Source organism: Typopeltis vanoorti, chromosome 6, assembly GCF_054136105.1.
Source record: "Typopeltis vanoorti isolate ZY-2024b chromosome 6, IOZ_Tvanoo_1.0, whole genome shotgun sequence".
Classification (NCBI taxonomy): Eukaryota; Metazoa; Arthropoda; class Arachnida; order Uropygi; family Thelyphonidae; genus Typopeltis; species Typopeltis vanoorti.
This window is the reverse complement of record NC_143554.1, coordinates 46,027,338-46,052,275: the sequence shown is the minus strand read 5'-3', so window position 1 is coordinate 46,052,275 and position 24,938 is coordinate 46,027,338. Positions and strand designations below refer to the sequence as shown.

Genomic DNA, 24,938 nt, shown 5'->3' with positions numbered 1-24,938 from the left:
CAAGTTGTTCTGCTTGGTTGTTGGAACAGAGAAGATGCAGTCTAGAGCAGCGGTCTTGTATAATGGACTGCCTGTTATATGCAATGAAAGAACAGCCAACATTCCCTCCAGTTTGCTTCCGTCAGTGTATATATGGTATATATCACTTTCAGAGCTTTCCTTCTCCTTAATACAGGGTGTTCGGGATAAATTTGACATATTTATAATTAATTATATTTTTCCGTAAGTTACATGTATTAACACACACTTCTCTTCATTTAAAAGTTTGGACCCTTCTTCATTCATATACAAGATGTCAGAAAGGATGGATAGCTGGAACCCACCTGAATCATGGAAGAGAATAACTTGTATCATGATGATTCGTGCCCGCCATCAAAATAAGGATATTACGACTGCTGCCCAATGCTCCCTGAATACAGTAAAAACAATCAGGCATGAACTAGAGACTTGCAATGGTGACTACGAGGATGTAGCAAGAAGAAAGATCCCTAGCAGACGATCTGATTGCGTTCGTACAGCAGAATTCCTCGCAAATCTGCAGGAACAGGTGTTGAAGAACCCTGGCATTGGAATTCGGGCTTTGTTCGTGGAGTTGCTAACTGTAGTCAAGCCCTGGATAACAAGGGTAGCCAATGGTAGGCCGTATGTATGGCAGCAGGATTCGGCCCCTTGCCACACCTCTGGGAAAAGTCAAAAATGGTTGTCTGAAAATTTCTACGACTTCACCAGTCCAAATGTTTGGCCTCCAAACTCCCCAGACCTTAACCCCATGGATTATTTTGTATGGGGCGCAGTTGAAAAAGACACCAATCGCACTTCCAGTAATACAAAAGCCCAGTTAATGGATAAAATTAAAACAGTTTTTGCGGCCCTTCCCAGGGAGACTGTAGCATCAGCTTGTTCGAGGTTCCGAAGCAGAATTGAAGCTGTGATCGATGCTAATGGTGGTTATTTTGAGTAAATCTTGTTGATAGTATTGTAATTAACTCTGCCTGTAATGTTTTTTTGTCAATTCATTAAATTTAATAGATACAAAGAAGATTTTCTTTTTCCTTACGAAACTGTCAAATTTATCCCGAACACCCTGTATTTGTTTTCTTTGCTGGGTAAGGCCACTTACTGTAGTGAAGCGGACGTTCATAGCAATTTGGGTCAATGTTAGAATTTTCGTTATATCTTCTGGAAGTGACTTCGTATATTAGAGAATTCCTGTATTTTCAGGCAGATTGGTATTAGAGCTGCAATAATGCAAGTTTCCTCGAAAAATATGGTCCTGTTTCCTTTAATTATATGTATGGCTATAAGGCGTTGAACTCTATATAGCTTTTGCCGATTTTTCTTTGATTTTAGCGAATGTTTCCAGGCAGGTGCAGCATAAGATATTAATGGTAGTATAGCTCCGGTATATATTGTTTTCAGCACTCGTTGGCCTAATTCCCACTTAATCCTTGCTGACTTTGCTAGAAGGTTTACAATTTGTAAGCTTTTTTCAACAACATATGAGATGTGCTTGTTGAAGGTAAATCTTTCACCTATTATTACCCCTAGGTATTTTAGCTCACTGGCTACCCTGAGAACTTCTCCATTTAGGAAGACTGTAACAGGTTGTTTTTATTTTTTACATGAGATGTGAAGCTTTAGACTTGCTGATATTGAATGTAACTTTCTTCTCACATGCCCACTCTGCAATTTTAAAGAGCTCTTTGTTGCCCATTACTTCTAGTTGTAAGCCGTTGCATCCCTGAATCATTATCATCACATCATCAGCGAAAGCTGACTTTTGTTTCAGTAGTGAAAGGAAGTCTTAATAGCGAGTCATACTGGATGTTCCAGAAGCCTGGTCCACAGCAGGAGCCTTGAAGGCAGCCTCGTTTGACTTCTTTTACAGCTGTGGTTTTTAATAGCATGGTTGCTCTTTTATCGGTAAAATAATTTTTTGCAAGATCGAGTAAGTATTTTGGGCATTTTAAATCTCTTAATTGATTATGGCTGGCCACTACACAGCATCGAAAGCTCCATGTACGTCGAGTGAGATCAGTAGTGCGTCTTTTTTTTTTTTTTGCTGTATACTGTCTTCTGTGAACTCTTTTACCTCCATAATTGCGTCTACTATGCTGGATTGAGGTCTAAATGCATATTGATTGCTGCTTAATAGGTTTCTTGAGTAGACAGTGCATTAATTCGGTTTATCAGAAGTTTTTCTAGCACCTTACCAGCAATGTTTATAAAACTGATTGGCTTGTATTTGCTAATTTCATCGGATGTTTCTTTTCCTGGTTTTATTGTGGGTATAATTTTAGAACGTTTCCATTTTAAAGGGAATCGCCCTCTTTTTAGGCATTCGTTGTAAACTGTTGTTATGAATTCGGGGAATTTGACAAACACTCTTAGTAGTATATCGCTGGTTATTCAGCCCTCTCTAGGAGCTTTACTTGGATCCATTGATTGAGTCTTAATACTGACTCAATTTCTTTAGTTGTAAATAAGTCGTCCTTAGGAGTATCTATGTCTGTAAGTTTTGTGGATTTCTTCGTCTGTTGATTCATCGTCATCGGGAATAAACTTGTTGAACATAATAGCTGCAGTTTCTGCAAAGTTTTTAGTGTAGGTGCAGTCTGTTTTCTTGATGGTTGATAATATAGATGTTGTCTTATTCTTGCTTGCGGCTAATTTATATTTGCAATTCCAAGGATTCGATATGGTTAAAACAGTACAGAATTTTTTCCATGATTCTGTTTTCGCGTTTGTAATTTTGTACTGATAGCTGTATTTGGCTTTATAGTAGTTCTGTCTTCTGCTCTCTCTTAAATCTTGGTTATTGTATGTTCTTTGATATAGTCATCTGAGTGCGTTAACACATTTTCTTAGGACTGTTAATTCGGCATTCCACCAAGGTACTGATTTTCTTCCTTTGATGTTTAGTTTCTTGGTTGTTCTGAGTGTTTGGTTGCTGGATTTTTTCAGACCTGATGAAAGCACAGAAGCAAGGAAGTCTATATCGGCTTGTTCTGATGCCCAGATGGCTAGGTTCCTGTCTAAGCTGAACTGTTGTTTGCTGATCCCATTAAAGTGATGTTCTGAGATTAGGCATGAAAATTTGCTTTTTAATGGTTGAGCAAATATCTCTAAATTGGTTTTATTGATGAAGTACTTGATGTTAATGCAACGGTTTGTGTTGTTCATTCTGTTTATATTTTTGTTAGTGATATTAAAACTTAATATGCAATGATCAGAACAGCTTTCCTCTTCTTTGCATTTCCATTCAGAAACCCAGGGTAAAATAGCATTGTTTGCCAGTATCAGATCAATAAAGCTGCTTCTTCTGGTATTTTCAAATGGAGTGTTACAGTTGTCGTTTAGTATGTGTAGGGAGTTTGATGCTATGAACTCTTCCAAATTTTTACCTCTATTATTTGTGCTTTCTTTAAACCATAAAACCGAATGGGTGTTGCTATCCATTCCCATAATTAGGCCATGGTTGATGGTAAAATTCACAATGTTGCCCATTTTTTCTAAGTCGTATTTTATATCAGTGTGATAGTTTAGATACATACTTGCAGCAAAAGTTTTAATTCCTCTGTACATAATTTCAATAAGTATTGAAATTATGTACAGAGGAATTGCTGTGCTGAGACTTCAGGGTCGACAATGAGTATTGCAGCTCTCTTTCTTTCAGATCCTTTGGAAAATATTTTATAATTACTTCGAAAGCAGCATATTTTGTTGTTGATGTTGTAGGGTTCTTGTATTAATGCCAGTCCAGTATTTTTTCTATTTGAGTTCTATTAAGTTATTGACAGCCTTGATAGAGCGTCGTAGATTTATTTGAAGACATGCCAGGGAAGTAGTGCTGTTTCTACAAGCTTTATTATTGCTTTCCATAATCTATGTTTTGAATTTTGAGCTGTTTGTAGTAGTAGTATGTCAGGCAGTCTTTGCTTAATGCTATGTGTTTGCAGTCATTTTTGGCATACTTGTAATTTTGACAATTTATGCGATTCACCTTAGACTTATTTCGTGGGCACTCGCTGAGCTTATGTTCTTTAGAGCAGAATGGACAGGTGGTTTTTCCTCTGTAATCTCATGTATGATGGTGAAATTTAATGCAGTTAAAGCATCTCAGAACGCTTACGTAGTCTGCACATAATATTGCAAATTCTCCATAGCATTTTATGGCAAATTCTCCATAGCATTTTAACACCGGTTTTCAGCAGTTTGATCCTCACTGTTGGATCGACTTCTATAATCAGGTTTCTTTTGTTTGCTTTTTTATTTGTCATGATAAATTTCTGTGTCATCTTTGTGTCGCCGATGAAGAGTTCTTCGTTCTATTGCATTGTGTGTGTTTTGACATATGGCTGTGAAACATGGACACTAAATGCAAAGGAAATTCAAAAATTAAGAACAACACAATTTAGTATGAAAAAATATGCTTGGTATATCACAAGACTGGATCACAAAAGGAATACATGGATAAGAAATCAAGCCAAAGTCTCTGACATCATAGGAAGAGTGAAACATCTGAAGTGGGAATGAGCTGAACATATTGCTCAAAGACAAGATCAACGATGAACAAAAGAAGTACCGGATTGGATTCCACAAGAGGAAAAAACGACCATGACTCTAACCTAAATCACATTGAATTGATGTTAATCAGATTTGCAGGAGTGACACGGGAAAGGAGAGCCATGGACAAACAGTTTTGGAGTAAATTTGGAAAGGCCTTCATCCAGCAGTGAATTGACAATGGCTGATGATATATATTATAATTTTTGTCACACATTCAGATATGCCTTTAATATATGGTATAGGAGACCTGTGGGCTTTTTCTTGTCTGAGTCGATTTATAGGAGAGCGATTGATTAATTTTTTGGGTTATTATTGGATCATATGCATTTAGTAATTCTGTTTCTTTGAAAATTTCCAATTTCTGTTTTAAAGATTCTTTTGAAGAACAAATCTTGTGCTCTGGATACTAGAGATTTTAGCCCACCGGACTCCTATACCACATATTAAAGGCATCTCTGAATGTGTGGCAAAATTATAAAAATGAACTCATTGCTACCTATAAACACATAAACAAATTTGCAACTTGCTACCTTCTTCAAAAGACTACCTGAGATGCTACCTTCTCCAGGTAGCATCTCACCAATGATACTACCTGGTGTATATGAAGTACCATATTCATGTAAATTGTCTTACTGGACAAACAGGAAAATCTATAAATAAACCTATTTCTGAACATCAAGACCACATCCTTCTCATCAAACCTCATAAATCTGGCTTTGCACAACATGGAACTGAAAACGCTAAACACAGGATCCAGTGGAATAAGATAAGCTGCTACACAGCCCTAATCTTAATTGAAATGACTGTCTCACTGTTCCAAAAGTTTGGGAAATTGTTATCCTCAATTGTATTAAATAAATTGAACTGTTATATTTATTTTTAATTTAATTAGTTTAGTTTCAGCCCATTAGTTTTTAAGCCATGAACACGTGACTGTATATGTAGAAGGATTATTTACATAATAAAGTTATTTAAAGATGATTTTTTTTTATTCTGTCCAACATCTCACTGTGTATTTTCTATGATTTCATATCATTCTAAAAATGTTGCCATTAAAAATTGTCTGACAGAAATAATTCAGACAACCTGACAAATTTAATAATGATCCCAAATAAATTTTAATTAAATCTGTCAAGCCAAAGAATTAGTTATTTTATTCTAAGATCCCATGGAGTCAAAGAATACCATGCCTTAAACACACGCCCATCAAATTCTCTGCAGACATCACGCTCCCGGGCAATGCATTCCAATTATTAATGGTTCTTCCATGCAAAAAACATTCTTCTCACTACTCTGCTCACACCCTCCTTATACTTCCAGTGATAACCTCTTGTTCCCTCATCTCCCACCATTCTATGGAAAAACCTCTTCGACGGTAATCCTACACCCTCTGTCCAAAAAGAAACTGAACTTTTCATAGAAAACAAAACACAGGCCAATTATAATTATTGAAATCATTTATTTCAATCAATATACTCTCCATCAGCTTCGATACAGCGTTTGGCATGGTCAATTAATTCGTTAATGAGTTTTTTTATATAGGTTTTTGGGATACTGTTGAGGGTCGTAGTTACTGCCGCTTGAACGTTTTCAATGGTGTCGTATCGCTTTCATCGGCAAATGAAGTCGGGGGAAGAGAAAGAAGTCACAGGGTGTTAAATCAGGTGAATATGGCGAGTGATCCAACACACAAACTTGGTTTTTGCTCAAAAACTGTCTCACAATGTTCAAACGATATTCATGCCATGGGCGACAAATTTTCGCTATCGATCGCTTCAAAACTTCGACTGTTTGGCCAGGCGGAATGAATTCTTTGCGAATAATGTCCTTGTAATCATAGAAATAAATCAGCATTGCCTTTACTTTTGACTTCTCCAAGTGACTTTTTTTCGGATGCCCCTCTTCTGGTGGTCTCTACTCAGCACACTATAGTGCTTTGTTTTGGGCTCATACTCAAAACACCATGTTTCGTCACCAGTAACATTCGTTTCAAGGGAATTTGAGTCCTTACAAGTGGTTTTAATGTCCTTGCAGTGTTCAATTCAATAAATTTTTTTGGTCGTCGGTGAACTTGTGGGGAACAAATCGTGTGCATTCAATTTACGAAGGGCCAAACTCTCAGTCAAAATGTTGTGCACAGTTGATTTTGGAATCCCCAATTCTTCTTCAATCAATCTCACGGACGATTTCAGGTTTTCTTCGATGAAATCACGCACTTTTTGGATGTTATCTTCGCTCAGTCCAGTTTTTGGACTGAGCGAAGTCCAAAAACTGGACTGATAAGTCTGGCTTTTTGTCGTCCTCAAGCATCTCATGACCACTTTGAAATCGCTTAAACCAGTCGTAAATTTGAGTATGGGATAAGCATTCATCACTGTATGCTTTTTGAAGCATTTGATGCGTTTTGGTAAAACTTTTATCAAGTATAACACAAAAGTCAATCGCAACTCTCTGTTTGAAACTCATTTTCCAACTATTTGTCAAAACACACTGTCACTCTTGGCACTATAACTCAGCTTCTAATGAAACAAATGTCATAAACAATTGATACAACATTAATGAAAGGTTGCCACTTTTGACAACAAAAAGATACAACAGGTGGCCCCATTAGTTTCTTCTATTTTCGAAAAGTTTGGTTTTTTTTTTTTTTTGGACAGAGGGTGTATAATGTTACCCTTACCAACTTTTATGTCTTATCATATCACTCCTCTTCCTCCTATCCACTAGATTCTGTAATTTGTATCTTCTCAACCTTTCTTCATATTCAACCCTGAAGAGATCAGAAACTACCTTAGTCAATCACCTCCATACCCTTTCCTGCATCTCTTTATCTTTTGAAAACCAGATGACCAAATCTGTGTGCATAAGTCCATATGTGACCTAATCAAGGCTTATATGATAATGCAATCAGAATCTCCTTACTTCTACAAGTCAGTGTCCTCCACATCATTACCAGAATCCCTTGTTGTCCTCACAATTTTGGCAATATATCCTCTAAATTTTAAATCCTTATCCACCATCACTCCAAAATGTCTTATTTCTTCCACCTCCATCGATATATATCCACCAAGCATCAATTTTACATCCTATCTTTGTTTTCAAAATTTAAACCTTGCATTTTGCAACATGGAACTGGCATCCCCCACTCATGTGCCCATTCATTCAAGTCCTCTTGTAAGGCCACAAGATCTGCTCTGCTCCTCATTGTTTGTCCCAACCTTGTTCATCTGCAAACAATAGAATAGTCAAATTCAAATCTTCCCCAATATCATTAGCATACAGGTTAAACAGCAATGGACCTAAAACAGACCCCAAGGAACAAAAGATTTTTTGCTCCTTTGCCCCACTAGTAACTTTCCTCTTCTAGGATACTGTTCTCCCACACACAACTTGCTGATACCTATTAGATAGCCAATCTCAAATCCAATGCACTAGTCTAATATCTAAACCCATCCACTCTAGTTTGACTATCAACTTATCATGCAGTAATCTATCAAAAGCCTTTGAAAAATTTAAGTATACTAGTATGTATCCATTCTCCCTTGTCCAATGAAGCTATCACCTTATTATAATAAGCAAGCAGATGGCTAAAACATGACCTCCCTTTACCAAAAATGTGCTCTCTATTATAAATAATACCACTGTTGTCAACCGAATTCTGGATTCTGGTTTTCACCAATCTCTCCAACACTTGAACCACAACAGCTGACACACAGATTGGCCTATAATTTGATGCTTGAGTTCTGTCACCTCCCATATGAAGCAGTACAATCTTGCTTTCCTTCCACTCCTTTGGAACGTGACTCAATGTAAGCCTCTTATTAAATAAATATGTCAAGGCAGATGTCTACACTCTCGAACATTCCTTCAAAACATGTGATGAAATATCATCAATGCTCACAGCCTTATTAGCATCAAATTTGCTCCCCATATACTTCTTGCTCACTCACAGTCAGTCTCTCCTCCTCATCATCATCATCATCCACTGCTCTGAAACTCTCCATGATGTCACATTCATAAGGATGAAAGACCTTTATGAATTGTTCGTTAAATATTCTCAACTATATCCTATGTATCATTTGTCCTTATACGATTTTCTCCAATCAATATCATCCTACCATAAATCTTTTTTTTTTTTTTTTGCTGGCTACATATTGAAAGAACTCCCTAGGATTTTTTTTGTTTGTTTTTGCTTTATTAGTAGCTGCTGTTCATACTGCACTTCTGCTACCCTTAACAACCAAGTCGCCCTCCTTGCCTGTTCTTTGTACTGCTCATGGAATTGATTATTACCACTCATGTTGTCTCCATAATGCCTTATTTCTCTATTACATGCTTAATTTCTTCATTCATTTCACACCTACATCATTTAACCTTCTAACCCTTGGGATACATTTAGACATTAATTCTACTAAATAGTTCTTGAATATCACTCAAGCTGCATTGATCTCCTTGTCACCCAATCCCTCATTTCATGCTACAGATGCAAGTTGTCTGTGTATAAATCTCATATGTATCAAGATAAACAAAATAAATCTAATGTGTGTGTGTGTGTGAAGAATTGTTAAGACATGCTTAAAAACTAAAAGAGGAAAGGAAAACGCACAAAACAGATTTATAATTTAAATAACTAAATATATTTACCTTCTGCTTTACCTTGCCTGCTATATTGTTGTCCCAATTCCAAAATCTTTTGCTCCTCTTTACGTACCTGTTCTTCATCATAATTGCCATCTTCTGATTCTCCTAAACAAAACAAAAACAAAAAATTATTCAAATAATCTTAAAATAAAATCCATGTATTTAAGAAATTAACAAACAAGCACTTCTATTAAAATAAAAATTATGTTAATAGTAAAACTGGTCCCAAAATATGTATTTTATATATATATATATATATATATATATATATATAAAATTCAATATGCACAGGAACTCTGACTCTTCCATCTCATCAGTAGAATAAGGTGTTATATTTAATAATGTATAAAAAAAACAAACATTAAAAGACCAAAAATATGAAAAGGCAGGAATATGGAAACCTCAGTTGTATTCTCAATGGAGAATGCTATTGAATAAGTAAAATATTTCAACCATTTAGACACAGCTTTTAATGAAGATGGCAAATTAAATTTGGAAATAAACAGAATAAGCAAAGCTGGTATGGTGGAGAGCCAGTTGAATAAACTGATATGGAATAAGAGAGAAATTAATCAAATCACTGATCACTTGTAAACTAGCAGCACACAAGACTGTTCAAACCAGTTTGATTTGAGATTAGAGAAAAATTAGAGTAGTAAATAGATGGCATCAATGGCAGAATTACATTAAAAATGAAGACATCAGGAAGGAACTTGATCATGTTTGTATTCAATGTGTGAGAAAGGCTAATCTAGGGTGATATGGTCACTTAAACAGAGTGGGAGAGGAAAGGTTAAGTAAAAAAAAAGGTGCTTGATGCCAAGATGGCACTAAAAAGATCCAGAGAAAGCTCGAGGTCTAGTCAAATGATTCAGTCAGAAGTACCATAGACAAACAAAATAGTAGATATGACAATATTGGAGTGCTGAGAAGTAGCAGAGTAATTTGAAAGCAAATTGTTGATAAGAGATGATGATACAACATACATGATATATACATGAGACATGCTTTCCAATTCAGCATCAAAATGCATGACAGCAGCAATGAGAATGCAACATATTCGGTTAGCATTGTATTCTGTATTTCACTCTTAACTTTGTGATATTTTTGGATAAATCATGAGATGGAACATCATAAGAAATAATGAAAAGTGCATAATTGAACCTGGCATTTCATTTTTCTTATAAGTAAAGAAATTACTGCAAACAATCATAAAATCATGATATCATTCATCACAAAAACTGCATCTAAGCATTCCTGACACATGGGAGAAATTATGATCATTTCACAAATTGGTCTGCTAATAAAAATAAAACAAAAAAAAAAGTCTTGAATCAATATATATGAGGAGATCAGCTAGTCAAGGTGTCATAAATGACATCATTGATGCTGTCAAAGTTAATCGAAGGGAATTTTTCTACTATGTGGCAAGCAAGAGAAAAATAATAATTACGGCAGGTTGATACTGGTGGATAGTTATGGTAGCAGAGTAACCATGGCAAATGACATAGTGGAATTATTTAATGAACACTTCATCAGTATATATCATAATAGTGTGAATGACTCTGTGCAACATGTAAAAAGGAGGCAAGAATTAGGAGAATTAAAGGTGAAAGAATCAGGTGTATCAAGTCTTGCTTGGGTTAGATGTTAATAAGGCTGTGGAAATAAGTGACATATTACCATGTATTTTTAAAGAATGTGCAAAAGAGTTAGCCATACCCTTGTCCTGGTTTCAATGTAAGTCTTGCAGTGGGGAAGGTTCCTAAGAAGTGGAAAGAAGGCAAAATAATACCTCTCTATGAGCATGGTTTGAGAACAGAAGTTTCAAAAGTCCTCCAATATATCTATAGGTTGTTATCAAATTGGTGTAAAAATTGGTTAAAAACAGAATACAGGATTGGGTTCATCGACATAAGTTCATCGACTCTATGATGGTAAGCATGGGTTTGTGAAGGACAGGTCTTGTTTTAACAATCTGCTTATGTTTTATAACAAGGGAGAATCATATACAATGATATTCTTGGACTTTGCAAAAAGCATTTGATAGATTACCACATGATAAATTGGTGTAGAAGCTGAAGATGATAGGAATAGATATTATATTGGTTAGATGGATCAGAGATTGGCTCTCTGAATGATACCAGCAAGTTGTGTACGATGGAGCCGTGTTTCAGAAAAGGAAGGTGACCAGTGGTGTGCATCAGGGTTCTGTTCATGGTCCCCTATGTTTAATTTATTTGTTAATGATGTTTCCTGTGGATTAACTGAGGATCTTCAAACGTTTGCAAATGATGCAAAGTTAAGTAGAATTATCAGAAGTAGTGCTGATGTTAATTCTCTACATTAAGATTTGAATAGACTTAAGCTTGGACAAATGAGTGAGGATGCAGTTTCAATATTAATAAATGTAAGGTGTTACACTTTGGGATACAGAGATATAAAGCTACACACTATATTGGTGGAGCTGTACTTCAGAAAGTGGTATGATTCAGGATCTTGGAATGTTGGTAGACAGCGGACTGAAGTTCCGAGGGCACACTGCACATCATATTGCTGCTATGATAAAATGTATGCTAACATGTAGGGTTGAGGAGGTGATGGTGCCTCTATATAATGCACTGGTCAGACACATATACACTATTGTGGTCAGGTTTGGTCACCTAGTTTTCACTGTGATGTGAAAACACTGGAGAGGGTCCAAAGACAACCAAATGATATCAGGACTCTGGAGTGTTGGTTATGAAGAGTGTTTGAGAGAATGTGGATTACAGAGGTTGGTGAATAGGAAGAAGACAGGAGATATGAAGAATCCCTTAAAAACTTGAGGGGTCTCTATCACATTAATACAGAAGAAATTATAAAACAGAATGGATATTAATATGGGAGGAACAAGAGGTCATCTCTGGAAGTTGTATAAAAATGTGGTGAAGAATGGTGTGAGGAGTGGATCTTTTACGTGGGGAGTTGTGAGTGGAATGCACTGTCTGAGTGCATTGCGAGTGCAGGTAGTGTAAATAACTTCAAAGCTCATTATGATAGACATGTTGTTGGTTGAGTGGGCCTCCCACAGTGAGTTGGTAGATTCCATGGAGATTACCAAAACAATAATAACCATCATCATCATCGACATGCAGCCTTGATGTCCACAGCTGGTTTAGCATTCAAATAGCTGCACTGAACTATATGCATTCATTCAAGTGGATATCAGGCTTAGCAGCTGATTTTTGTTAATATACAGTGCAGTATCAAACAATGAGTTAAATTTGAATCTCGATATTTCTCAGGTCAAGTGATAAAATATCAAATGAACTGAACACTGATTTTATCAATTAATTGAATAAATTCATTCTCAATGCAACCTTTTAATATATTACAGAGTAAAGCCACACAATCTTTCATTAAATGCAGATGATCATAATTACAAAACTCAAAGTTTAGCAATGTTTTTTTCTTTTCCACAAGAAACTAGCCTCCTTAAAAAGGTGATCATGCTCGTAATCCAAAATTGCAGAATCTCAAATCACACCATAAAGATTGTGTGCTGCAACACCATTTTTCTCTCTTCTGATTTATTCTATGGCTGTTTTTTTTTCCTTCAATATTATTTACTCCCTAATATTTCAAACAAACAAGCCAGTCTAAAATGAAGAAATGTCAGCACTGAAATTTTATTTCATAAAAATACTGGAATTATCCCTATGGGTATTGCTCTTTTGAAATATCACTTTTAAATATTTATTTATTTTTTTAGTTTTTGGAATAGCTATTATCTTTAAAATAAAATATCTATGACCTTTAAAATATCCTTTGTGTTTGACAACAAACACAAAAAAAAGAATATGCTATCATTTGGAATTCTGCTATTATGACATTCTATTACAGTAAACAATCCCATTTTCAAGCAGCCTCTTCTTGTCAAAAAAACCTACATGATTCTGTAATGAACTTGTATCAGCTCCACATAGTCCTGATCAGTTGAAATTTAGTTGTATACACACACTAACATATTAAGAGCTTAGTTTCACAAATTTAAACAATATTCCACACAGGAATATTATTAATCATATCTATGAAACCAAATGCAAAGAAATGAAAATCTATCCACCATTTGGAAAAATCATTGTTCCTCCAAACTAAAAACTGTAAAAATTAAAAAATTCTGGTATAGTACTGGTTAAATGTAACGTACGTACATAATAGGAGATGTTATAGGAGCTGTACGTACGTGTGTATGTGTGTGTTATATTTATTCCACACACACAGAAAGTACAAGAACCTGAAAGTACATCATCGGCATGCGAGGTGCAAATATCGGTTGTGAAAGAACAACACATTCTTCTTAAAGAACTGTAGATTGAAAATGTTGGGAAACACATCTGGAAGGCTGTTCCAGAGGACAGAGGTAGGTGGAATAAATGAGGAAGAAAGCAGTTACATTGAGTTTGCAGTTGTACCGTAAAGGGGTGTTAGACAGCTACTGCTTTTGTTTTAGCAGGCCTAACAGCAAATAGAGGAATGATGTTTGCCAATTCAACCTCTATCTCATGTTGCATCTGTGACAAATTGAAGTGAGCCTGTGAGGGAAGGGGTCATCTATGAGCTGAATTGCTCTCCTCAGGACAGCATCGAGAATTTTTAAGGAGGTTTTAGGTGCATAACTTCAAATGTGAAAATAATATTCTAAGGATGTGCAGATTTGGGATTCATATAGAATTAGTAGCTGGTGGGTGGGTGTAAAATAGCTTCTTGAGCAGAAAAGAATGCTTATTTTTTTTATAAGTTGAGGAAGCTACTGATGTGATGTGTTTGTGCTAAGAGAGGTTAGAGATAAATGTCAGTCCAAGAAGAAAGAGAGAGGAAGTTCAACCTGTCTGGTGATGTGTGTATTACTGAGAATGAGGGAAGGTCAGCTGAGATCCCTTTTGCAAGAAAAAAGGCAGGACTGCATTTTGGTAGCATTGAAGGTGACTAGGTTATTCTATTCTTTCCACCACTGAAGGATGGTATGGAGAGATCAGTGTTTAAGGCAATGGTTACAGATGATCTCTTTGTAAGAGATGTCTGAGAACTACATGGTTTGTCAAAGGAGCTGAATGGAGAGTTCATCATTAGCAATGGATATGAATAGGATTTGTAGTGATCAAGAGTAGATCATTTATGCATTAAGAAAAAGATGGTAGGTGAGCGAACGAAGTCCTGAGGCACTCCTGAATTGATGACAAAAGCTCGAAGAGAAGGTGCTGTCCACCATTCAACACAGTGAACAACCAGAGAGAAAGCTGGATATCCAGTTACAAAGAGTGTCAGGTAGACTGAAAGAAGGCAGTTTGCAAAACAGGCCTTGATGCCAAACATGATCAAAAGACTTACATGCATTTATAAGTCAATTACCAAGGTAGGATACGTGAAACTACTAGAAACTTCAGTTTCACATATGCATGCTTATTTGCTTCATCAGAAAAAAATCATTTTTTAACTTTTTTAAAAATATTTATACTAGTTGTATCTGCTAATTTTGAAGCCATGCTAGATAAGTAACTATGAAATGTTGTATTTTCTCCTTATCTCTCCTTCCATTGATTCTCAGGTTAAATTCCATGAATGGTCTCCTTATTTTATATGAGATGTAAATGCACCACACTCCTTTCTTAATTGCATTTCTATATGCTTTTAAACAGTTCGATGGATTGGGCAGAAGGATAGATGGACAACAGGTTTACTGGGAGAAAACCCAGTTAGGTCAAAGTCTAAAAAGACTTTCTTACACATAAAATAAAATAGGATTAAAGATAAAATAACTATAAAGTGTCCATGTAAGGTCCAAGTTTCAAAAGACTTGACCACACATAAAATTCTTCAAATGAAAAAAAGATAAAATAACTAAAAATGATTTAGGAAAACTTTCTGGATGCAAAACATATGATAAAAAGAAGAAAATGTTAAGGTTAGGTCCAAGTTTAAGTATTAATAACACATAAAATGAAAAACTTGGTTATGGGATGGAACAAAACTGTACCATGAATTCATTAGGTAGAGCAGAAGCTGACCATTGAATTAGAACTGGTGATACCATGTAACCACATTCTTATTCATTCATTTCTCAACAGTTGTCTTGCAAAGATTCTGCCCTATACTTCTTTGACCAGTTTTAACCTGGAGTATAGCACCCTCAGTATAATGCTGCCACATCCATATTTCATCTGACAATGAAAATACTGACATTCTCCTCTTATACACAATTTTGTTAAATTTGCTCTGCCAGTCTTCTATTATTAGTTCCGTTTTCATCTGTCATTGTTCTTTCATGCACGTCTCATTTCGGTATCATGGTAGAAGTACTCGTCTCTACCATATGCAGGTGTCCACATATATAAGTTTTATGAAATTATCATTATTTTCATCATTCATCTGGTCCAACAACAGTTCAAATACTTCCATGTCAAATGACTTACACAAAGGACAAAAGTATCCCTTCATTTTTGATCCAGCAGGTCAATTTGCTGGTTATCAAGCCGTTTCCCAGTGTCTGTGAAACCTTTAAATATCTATTACCTTTCAAGTATACCAATATTTTAGGACAAATCTAGTGCCCCCCCCCCCCCCAGTAGTGCAATTTCAGAAAGTAGGGATGACAAAATATTTGAAGCTAAACTTGAATTGTTAAAGAATTTAGCTTTTTTACTAATAAAACTATCCTTAAGTAACAGTTCCTGTGAAATTTGATAGCAGAATTATTTCAATTATTGACAGAACTGTTCATATTCATTCTCTATCCACACACACAGAATACCTCAAAAGGTATTCTGTGTTTGAAATTCTAAATTTTAAGTTCTGTATAAGTAACATGAATCATTCATAGATGATTCTCAAATATGCTGAGTAATAAATTTATAATATTAAGTACATAAATACACAGTGTTTTCTGAAACTGCAGTTTCATGCTGCTCCTGTAATTATAGTAATGATGAAAACAGCCAAGTTTATTTTGTGATGGAGCTACCCTTACCAACAAAGACAAATTTACATATAATATAAAACTTATAAGTTTTAATAATAGCAAACTGTGAGCAGACATATAAATACAAAATTAATAACGGAAAAACTCACATAAAAAGATTATTTAATAGTATAATTTTCGCCTGTGTGTCACAGGTATCTTCAGTACATTTTAAGCTCAAATTAAACAATAACTGACAATTCCAAAAAGTGCCACCTAAGTAGCTAGTGTAAGATAACTAAAAAAGGTCAATAAATTTCCTAACAAAAAAAAAAAAAATTATATATATATACAATAAAAAGTTAGGAAAGATTAGCTGAATTATAAAGTACTATCTCCCATAAAGGGGATAGACGTAAACCATCAGATCTGTTTAAGTTAGGCGAGTGAAGTAAAGATTCACGTTTCACATGTACAAGGCATTAGTGAACGTATAGCAAAAGTTTTAAAACCATTGAATATTTTTGTTGCCTTTCGACCATTATTCAGAAAAATCTCCACCTTTCTCACTTCTCCTAAGGACAAGCTTCCACATCTTAATTATTCAGGTGTTTACCAGATTCCTTGCTCTTGTGGATTATCTTATTTTGGACAAACAGGAAGATCTGCCTCAGCTAGAAGAACACCATTCTTATATTCAATACTTTGAACCTGAACAGTCTGGACTTGCAGAACATGCCATCATCACTAGACAAGAGCCCTTCACAAAAGTCGGTTCCTCATGGAACCGCTTTATAAAGAAACATGTGAAACTTTACTTCACTTGCCTAACTTAAACAGATCTGATGGTTTACATCTATCCCCTTTATGGGAGATAGTACTTTATAATTCAGCTAATCTTTCCTACCTTTTTATTGTGTATATATATATATATATATATATTTTTTTTTTTTTAGGAAATTTATTGACCTTTTTAGTTATCTTACACTAGCTACTTAGGTGACGCTTTTTGGAATTGTCAGTTGTTTAATTTGAGCTTAAAATGTACTGAAGATGCCTGGGACACACAGGCAAAAATTATACTGTTAAAATAATCTTTTTACGTGAGTTTTTCTGTTATGAATTTTGTATTTATGTAAAACTTATATTATACTAAGGATAGCTAAAAGCACATACCTGGTAGTGCAATTACAGAAAGCAGGGATGACAAGATATTTGAAGTGGAACTTGATAAGTCAAAATATACAATATGAGAAAGGTGCTGAGAATGAAGCTCATTTAGGTGAAATTTAGATATGTACAATGAACAGCCAAAAATAAAACATGAATAGTAGTAAACAGGAAAGGTGAAGAATGGAATGAACTACAAGTTTAGAATTAAAAAAATATGAAACCTAACAATTTGGAAGAAAGTAAAATTAAAGAATAAAAGGAAACAAAAAAAAAATAGTAAATTATACACAGGACCAGCAACGCGATGGTGTGTCGGCCCTTTTGTGGGAAAAAATTCCGGGGGTAGCTCCATCACAAACTAAGCTTAGCTATTTTCCCTCATTATAATAGTAATTATAATGTTATAATAATATAATTATATGGTTTGTAATAAATTTAGACAGAACTGTAAATAACAATGCAGAACTGTTATTTTATCTGTCTGCTATTTTCTTTATAGAATCCTTTAAGTAGTACAAGTGTCAGAACAATTAACAATACTGAAAAAAATAAGAGAACTCAATGCTAAATCAAACGATAATGTCGGAGAACTCCGAAGATAAAATAGTAGTAGATATTACTGAGGATCCAGTTTATTTATTTATTCATATGGAGTTTCCTCCCTTTTTCTCCCTCGTCCCTATTGGGGCGAGTTGTGCCCCCTCATGGGGGTTAAGTATTTACGGCTGTAGATCCGTGTGTTGACAGGGCTGGTTTGCCTGCTTGCAGGATGAAAAACGCCAGATAAACTGGGGGGAAAAAATTCTATTGCCCGTGCCCAAGACCGGCTAACTTGGCTATGGCTGAGGAAGATCCTCAAATTCCTCACGTCTTCGATGGGAATCGAACCTGGGACACTCCTTCCCCAGGCTGTGCGAAGCACACGGTCACTAGGCTAACCACGCAGACGAGGATCCAGTGATTAAGTAATACAGAATTACTTTAAGAAGTGTGTGGAAGAGACTTTGACCTGATGTAGTGAGAGACTCGCCACAATTCTAGTAAACAATTTAACAGATTCTTAATTGTTAAAGTGGCAAAATCACAGATTTTGATTAAGTGGATGAAGAACATGAACAATTGCTAGTCTCATCATCAAGAGTTAAACAATGAAAACTTAGATGCAGAAAAATGGTAGTTAAAAAAAAATGATGCTCTGTAGAATGACTTCTTTCCATTTGGAGACTTATATTGCATTAAAAATTATCTGAATATACAGAAAGAAGTGTGAAGGTTTCATGGTTAGAGTATCCGCTCTCCAGTCAAAAGGCTGCAGGTTCAAATCCCACTGTGGGCATGGATGTTTGTGATTGTCTGTGAAAATACTAGTGGAGATGGTGGGCAGTAGATGATGCAGTTCGCTGTAGTTGGTGGAGACAGTTGTAGAGTAGGTGCCCTTCCTCGATGAGTCTTTGGACTCCTTGGAGATGTCACATAATAATAAAGGATAAAAGCATAAAGTATGAAGAAGTTCACATGGAGAAGTGCCACTGCACACAAAAGAATGTTAAGTGCCTTAATTAACAATGAAACTCTGAATTCTTTGTATCAATGAAAATATGAAGAATCAGCAAGTGTCTGACATGATTTTAATTTACTCATTAAATTTATTAAACTTTTATTACCTTCAATTTCATGATGGATTATGATATATATTTACTTTTTATTTTTATGTTAACAAGTCAAATAATCTTCCTTTTAGGAAAATAAATATATGTTTTGTTATTATTAATCTCAGAAATATTTCTTGAGTTAAATGAATTTTGAGGTGGTAACTTTATTGTAGAACAGATTTTCCAGTGACCTGAGGTATAACTGAATTGCTAACTCCAGTGATGTAAAATCATCATTTGCTACATAAAAGTGATGTTTTTAATGTGTTTTTATGGGGAAAGACTATAATTGCTAACTTCCAAAATGGGTCATATCCAGGATTTGTCTCCTTTTCACAGAAAGTGTTCTGATGTCATCGCTTTGGCAAACCTGTTCATTCCTGTCAATCAGTTCTTATTTAGTTTCTTAATCATTTTTTTTTTTAAATGTGCTCAGAACTAGAGTAAGAATATGTCAGGAGGAAAGGTGTTATCCATAGTTATTTTTACCAAAGGAACATAATTAAAAATGCAAAACTGCATGGAGAAAAGCACCTGTCAATTATGCTGGAAAAGTGATGCCTGCTCAACTTCCGGTGATGTAAGTTTCTTTTCTCTCCTGTTTATTTATTTTGCCTTTATTTCTTTCTCTCCCATAGCCAATTTACCCACTTTGTTTCAGATGAAAAAGAAATTGCTTGTCAGTTTTTACCAATAATGGGAAATTGAAAATACTACAATTATTTGATCAGATGAATATGAAAGATGAGCAAGACCATCTTCAGAAGTTAATGGAGATTATCTTAGTCCATGATGATTCTGAGAAACTGAAAGGTATTTCAGTGAATTATTTTTTATATATCACCAAAAAAAGAAATGGTATGTAAATAAGGATTTTTATTACTTCATGGAGTGACAAAGAAATGATGTGAGCAACTTCTTGCGCATTTACATAACAAGAGCATGAAAAGCTCAGTAGTAAAAATGTTAGTGGTAACATACATACTCAATCATTATTATTATTATTATTATTATAATGATTGAGTATGTTATTATATAGAGAGACGGGGAGTTGCAGGGAATCCAAAGACTCATTGAGGGAGGATACCTACTCTGCAACTCCCCATCTCTGCCAACTGCCACTACCTTCATCATCTACACCAATGCCATCTACCGTCGACCACCACTAGTATTTTCATATAAAATACTAGTGGTGGCCGGACACGCTAACCACTCGGCCAACCAGGCTGTCATTTCCAACAGAATCATCCCATTATACAGGCTTTCAGTATTTAGATGCAAAACTAACATTCAAAATAATGTTTGAACTTTTTCAATTAAAATTTCAAATGACAAGGTGTCAAATTTTTCTGGCAATATTTTTAAAAAAAAATCTTTAATGTATGCACTGGATGTCCTGTTAAAGATTTATCATTTGTAAGGAAGCAATGGCAAAAATTAAAAGTAACTATTTGAATAATGCTGCAAAGAGAGTAGCAGCTGCAGAATTAATGATCCACAAAGTTTTATTGCCCTTAAAGTTGTCCAGAAATTGTATGAGGAAAATTATGAAGTCTTAAGTGTTTGTATTGATTACATGGCCACTGTTTTATTGCCTTAGATACTTGTCCAAAATATGTATTACTTTCAACCACTCACAGCTATCACTTTTGGAATACATAATTTGAAAACAAGAAAAATCAAATATGTGTGCACTTTTTTGAAAAGCTATCTCTTGAAGAAATTAACTAAATTGTGAAAGCTTGAACATTTGTTGCAACTAATGTGTTAGCCAAAACAAAAATAATACGATTCATTTCTTAATAAGTCGGTCGAATCTAGTAACTATAATGAATTTCACCTTAGAGGAAACTCCATTATATCTTGCAACTGAGATTTTGACTTGATAACCGAAGGTGGTAGGAGGGGTGGGGTTCAATTAAAAAAAATTAATTGGACTAATAACTTTAAAAATTGATGGAAATATAGTAAATTCTGCTTGAGTAACAACTCCTAAAGAGGATCTGTACCAAAATATGAAAAGAAAACATTTTTTTCTCTTTCCCTCATTGATGGAAATATAGTAAATTCTGCTTGAGTAACAACTCCTAAAGAGGATCTGTACCAAAATATGAAAAGAAAACATTTTTTTCTCTTTCCCTCATTCCACCATTTCATAATAGTTGAGAAACGATTTGTAAGGACGTCAATGGTTTAATGGAAGACGTATTATAGTAAGGAACATCAAAAATAATTGGAGACATCCTAGATAAGGCATATTCAAAGAGACTACCAATAAGCAGTCAAAAAGATGGATTGAAAAAAAAAAAAAAAAAAAAGTACATTCCAGATTCCTATGGTTCTGAAAGAAAATTATTAAATGGGAAACCAGCAACAATGAATCATAATCATACTGCATCTGATATAATGAGTTTGTAATAATTTAATATTGATAAAAAAACTGTATTAAATTAACAAATTATATTCAAATTTCAGAACCTGTTGGAACAATTCTAATAAACTTGAGAAAAGAAAACACTGACATCAAAGAAACTAATGCTTCTTGCCAATATCATTCACAAAAAATTGACAGAAAATACTTCAAACCACTGTAAAAAAAATAATAAAAACATTTATCCTGGCATTGGTCCTCTACAAACTAACCTTACTTTCCTTTATTTCCTTGGCTTCAAAATTCATAAAAATATCAAGACTAGTAGAAATACAGATCAATATGTCTTAAAAAAGATACTGAAATACAATTATGAGTATAAGAAAGGAACCTTGGAGGAGGATCTTTGAAATGTCATCATTCAACTGTAAGTACTGATAAGCTCCACAGAACAACCAAAGATCATTTGTAAATAACTAAGGAGTTCAACTTACTACCTGCTAACCTCTGAACTCTGTTTATATGATATAGGTTTCTTGAAATTTATTTTTAATTTTCTCACTTGCTTCTATACCTACTTACCTATCTATTTTCCAGGAGCATAGGAACATTATGGTATTAGGTAGATGCCAAGGACGCTAGTATCAAAAACGTGCCAGCAAGAGGATATTTTACAAATTAATCAAAACTGCCAAACTTAAACAAAAGTAACAATGATATGAATTTGTCAAGGGTGCCAAAAACATACATACAAGCAAAAATATGTGAAACAAGTTTGCAGAATATTCAACAGACAGCTACACTTATACATTTAATTCATTCCTTTTTTGATGGATAATTGCCAAAACTACATAATGGAAAGATTACTCATAAAGAGGTATAAAGTCAGCAAAGTTACTAGCAACTTAAATGTATGTTTCATTTATATACTGCCATTTCTATCTTTGATTCATGTTTTTTTTTAAAACATTCAGAATCTCATCATTTCATGTCTATTCATAACTCTACCACAGCCAGCCTCAAGCTTGGTTAAGAAACAAGGAAGGCCTGCTGAAACATGAGCCTTTTGCATTGCAACAAAGTCTCCTCATGTTGATATACTATTGTCTAATTCCTTGTCTTCTCAAGGCTGTTTGCTGCAATGTGAAGGGTTCATGTTCCAGCTCATGTTTTTTAGAATCCATCTGGTTTCATTAGAAAGTAGATTGCTTTTAAGGAACTTGAAATAGCAAGGACTAAGGATAATTTGCACGGAGAGTTAAAATCAATGGCAGAAATCATATGTCCATATTCCATTTGTGCCATCTATCCTAGGAGGGCAACTACCATCGTGTGATTTATAGTTAACTACAGGCATAATGACATGTGGTGAGGACCCTATCTCTTCCACATATTGTCATAAGTATTCGTGGCTTTAAATCTGCGAGTGTGTTCACAGGTCTGGTTTACCTGTTCTGAGAGAAGAAAAATCCAAGTTTCTGGGTGGGGGAAAACCCTCTACCTCTGTATGAGACTGGCTAACTCACCTTTAGTCAAAGGTGAGTTAGCCATGGCGTGAAGAACCTTTAGATAAAGGTTCTTCATGCCACGGACAGGAATCGAATCCCAGTCTTTCCGAACAAAGGGCTTGGTCTATGCCAACTGAGCTACGGAGGCTTGATATTTCCATATACAAAAGAAAAATTAAGAGGATGAGGTTACAATAGAAAAAATTAAATTGACTACAAGAAAATAAAATTAAGTAAAGCATCAGCACGGGATGGGATAGATCCAGAGATGATTAAACTTATGGAAAGAGGGAAAAGGTAAGAGAAAATCTGTTGCTCAGAGTTGGATAGGCCTGCAGGTATGAAAAAATTCCTGAAAGGTTGGAATGGTTCAATCATAATATCAATCTACAGGTAAAATTATAACAGAAATCATCAAGGAATTTCTGTCATCAGCATTCCTGGTCAGATAGATTCTAGACTTATGGAGCAAAGATTAAAGATTATAATGGAAAATCAATAAGACAAGGTCTGATAAGGCTTCAGAGCAGGAAGATTTATCGTTACTATGAGACAACAGAGAATTTTTTGAGATTTTTTAGATCTCAAGAAAGCTTCTGACAAGATCCAATAGAAAGTGCAAATCACAGACAACAGAATACAACAGTTTTACTGCAGGTAAAAAAATCAAATGTTTTGGACTGAAAATAACAGTCCATCTCCAGTTAAAAAAGGGATTCAAATATGTATCCAAACAGTGCAAACTAAATATATTTTCTTATCTTGATTTTAAGCATATCACTGAACTCAATATTTCTAAACTCAACCATGCCAACCAACTTCAATTTGAAACTCCTTCCATGTTGTTTAAGGTTATACTTCTGCCAAACCTGTTAAGCAAATTCATGCTCTCCTTTCATTTAATGGAGCAAGCAAGCAACCACCTAACTTTCTTTCCAAGTGGATAAAAGAATAATTGTACTGGTTATGGAATGGGTGAATTATAAGAGAAAAATCACCCTTCTATTACAGACCCATGTTGCAATGAGTCAATTAGAAACCCATTAAGTTAAATCGTGAATCTGAACTCTCTACTGGATGATGGAATGACCCCTTGTTTTTATGGCTTACCAGAGATTCATAAGAAAAGCTTCCCTTTGACTTACTGTGCACTGTACTTATGTTCCTATCCTATATCATAGCAATTTTTTTTTTTTTTAAAGAATTTGAGTGTGCATATTGGACAGTCTTTTATTAAACATTCTTTACACTTCCTTACAAAGATCAAAAATTTCTCTACAGCCTACTAATCTAATACTAAGTTTTCATATTACTTCTTACATTTTCCTAGGATTATGCCAGGATATTCCTCCTGATTTAGTGAAGATTGACTTTGTCATGCATTCAGTAATTTAAGCTGAAGAATAATATCTATAAAAAAGTGTAAAGTTCTCTATTTCCCCTCCCCTACTCAGCTAATTCTTATTTAGATCACCTAGATGAGAACTTTCTTATCTACCTTTCATTATCAGCTTCTTTCTAGGTCCACTATGTGTATCATATTTTCACAACCTGGCCACATCCTGAATATGGTTTTGATCATCATCTTACAACAAATTAATCTTCATCTGCAGATCAAATTTGTTATGGAAACAGTGCTTGTAATTAACCATTCCTAGATTACAGGCCATCATCATTTCTTCTGGAAGACAGGAATTGTGAATTGTTAAGACTACTTAGCAGAGCCTGGACCATTTACTTCTCTTCTTCAGCTTTACAACAAGAAATCTGCTCAATTAAATCTTATGTAATTATAACATACACTATGTTGATAAAAGTGTTTAAAGTATTTAGACACCTCACGTGCCATGTAAATTTCAGATCCTACCTACCCTACCACATTCAAATATTCAGGAGGTGTCAGCATAATAAGTCTGGTAATAAAAGGTGGGATGTGCTGCATGTTTTGCACTGTACTCAATGTCAAGATGCCCTTTTCAACCTAAACCGACAGACTTCCAATGTGGGATGGTATTTGGATGTCACATCAGTGGTTTTTCTGTCCATGACATTGCTACCCATCTCACTATACCAAAATACACCAC

The 24,938-nt window shown here is 34.9% G+C and overlaps 1 protein-coding gene across 1 annotated transcript in view; it reads right to left on the bottom strand.

The window, feature by feature from the left end:
• LOC150105429 (26S proteasome non-ATPase regulatory subunit 11-like) overlaps window positions 1-24,938 on the bottom strand; it is a 324,220-nt gene that overhangs the window by 259,266 nt on the left and 40,016 nt on the right. Inside the window, exon 2 of the mRNA XM_090393957.1 lies at window positions 9,214-9,315. Within this exon, the coding sequence (XP_090250083.1) occupies window positions 9,214-9,315 (102 nt within the window). The remainder of the gene's footprint in view (window positions 1-9,213; window positions 9,316-24,938) is intronic.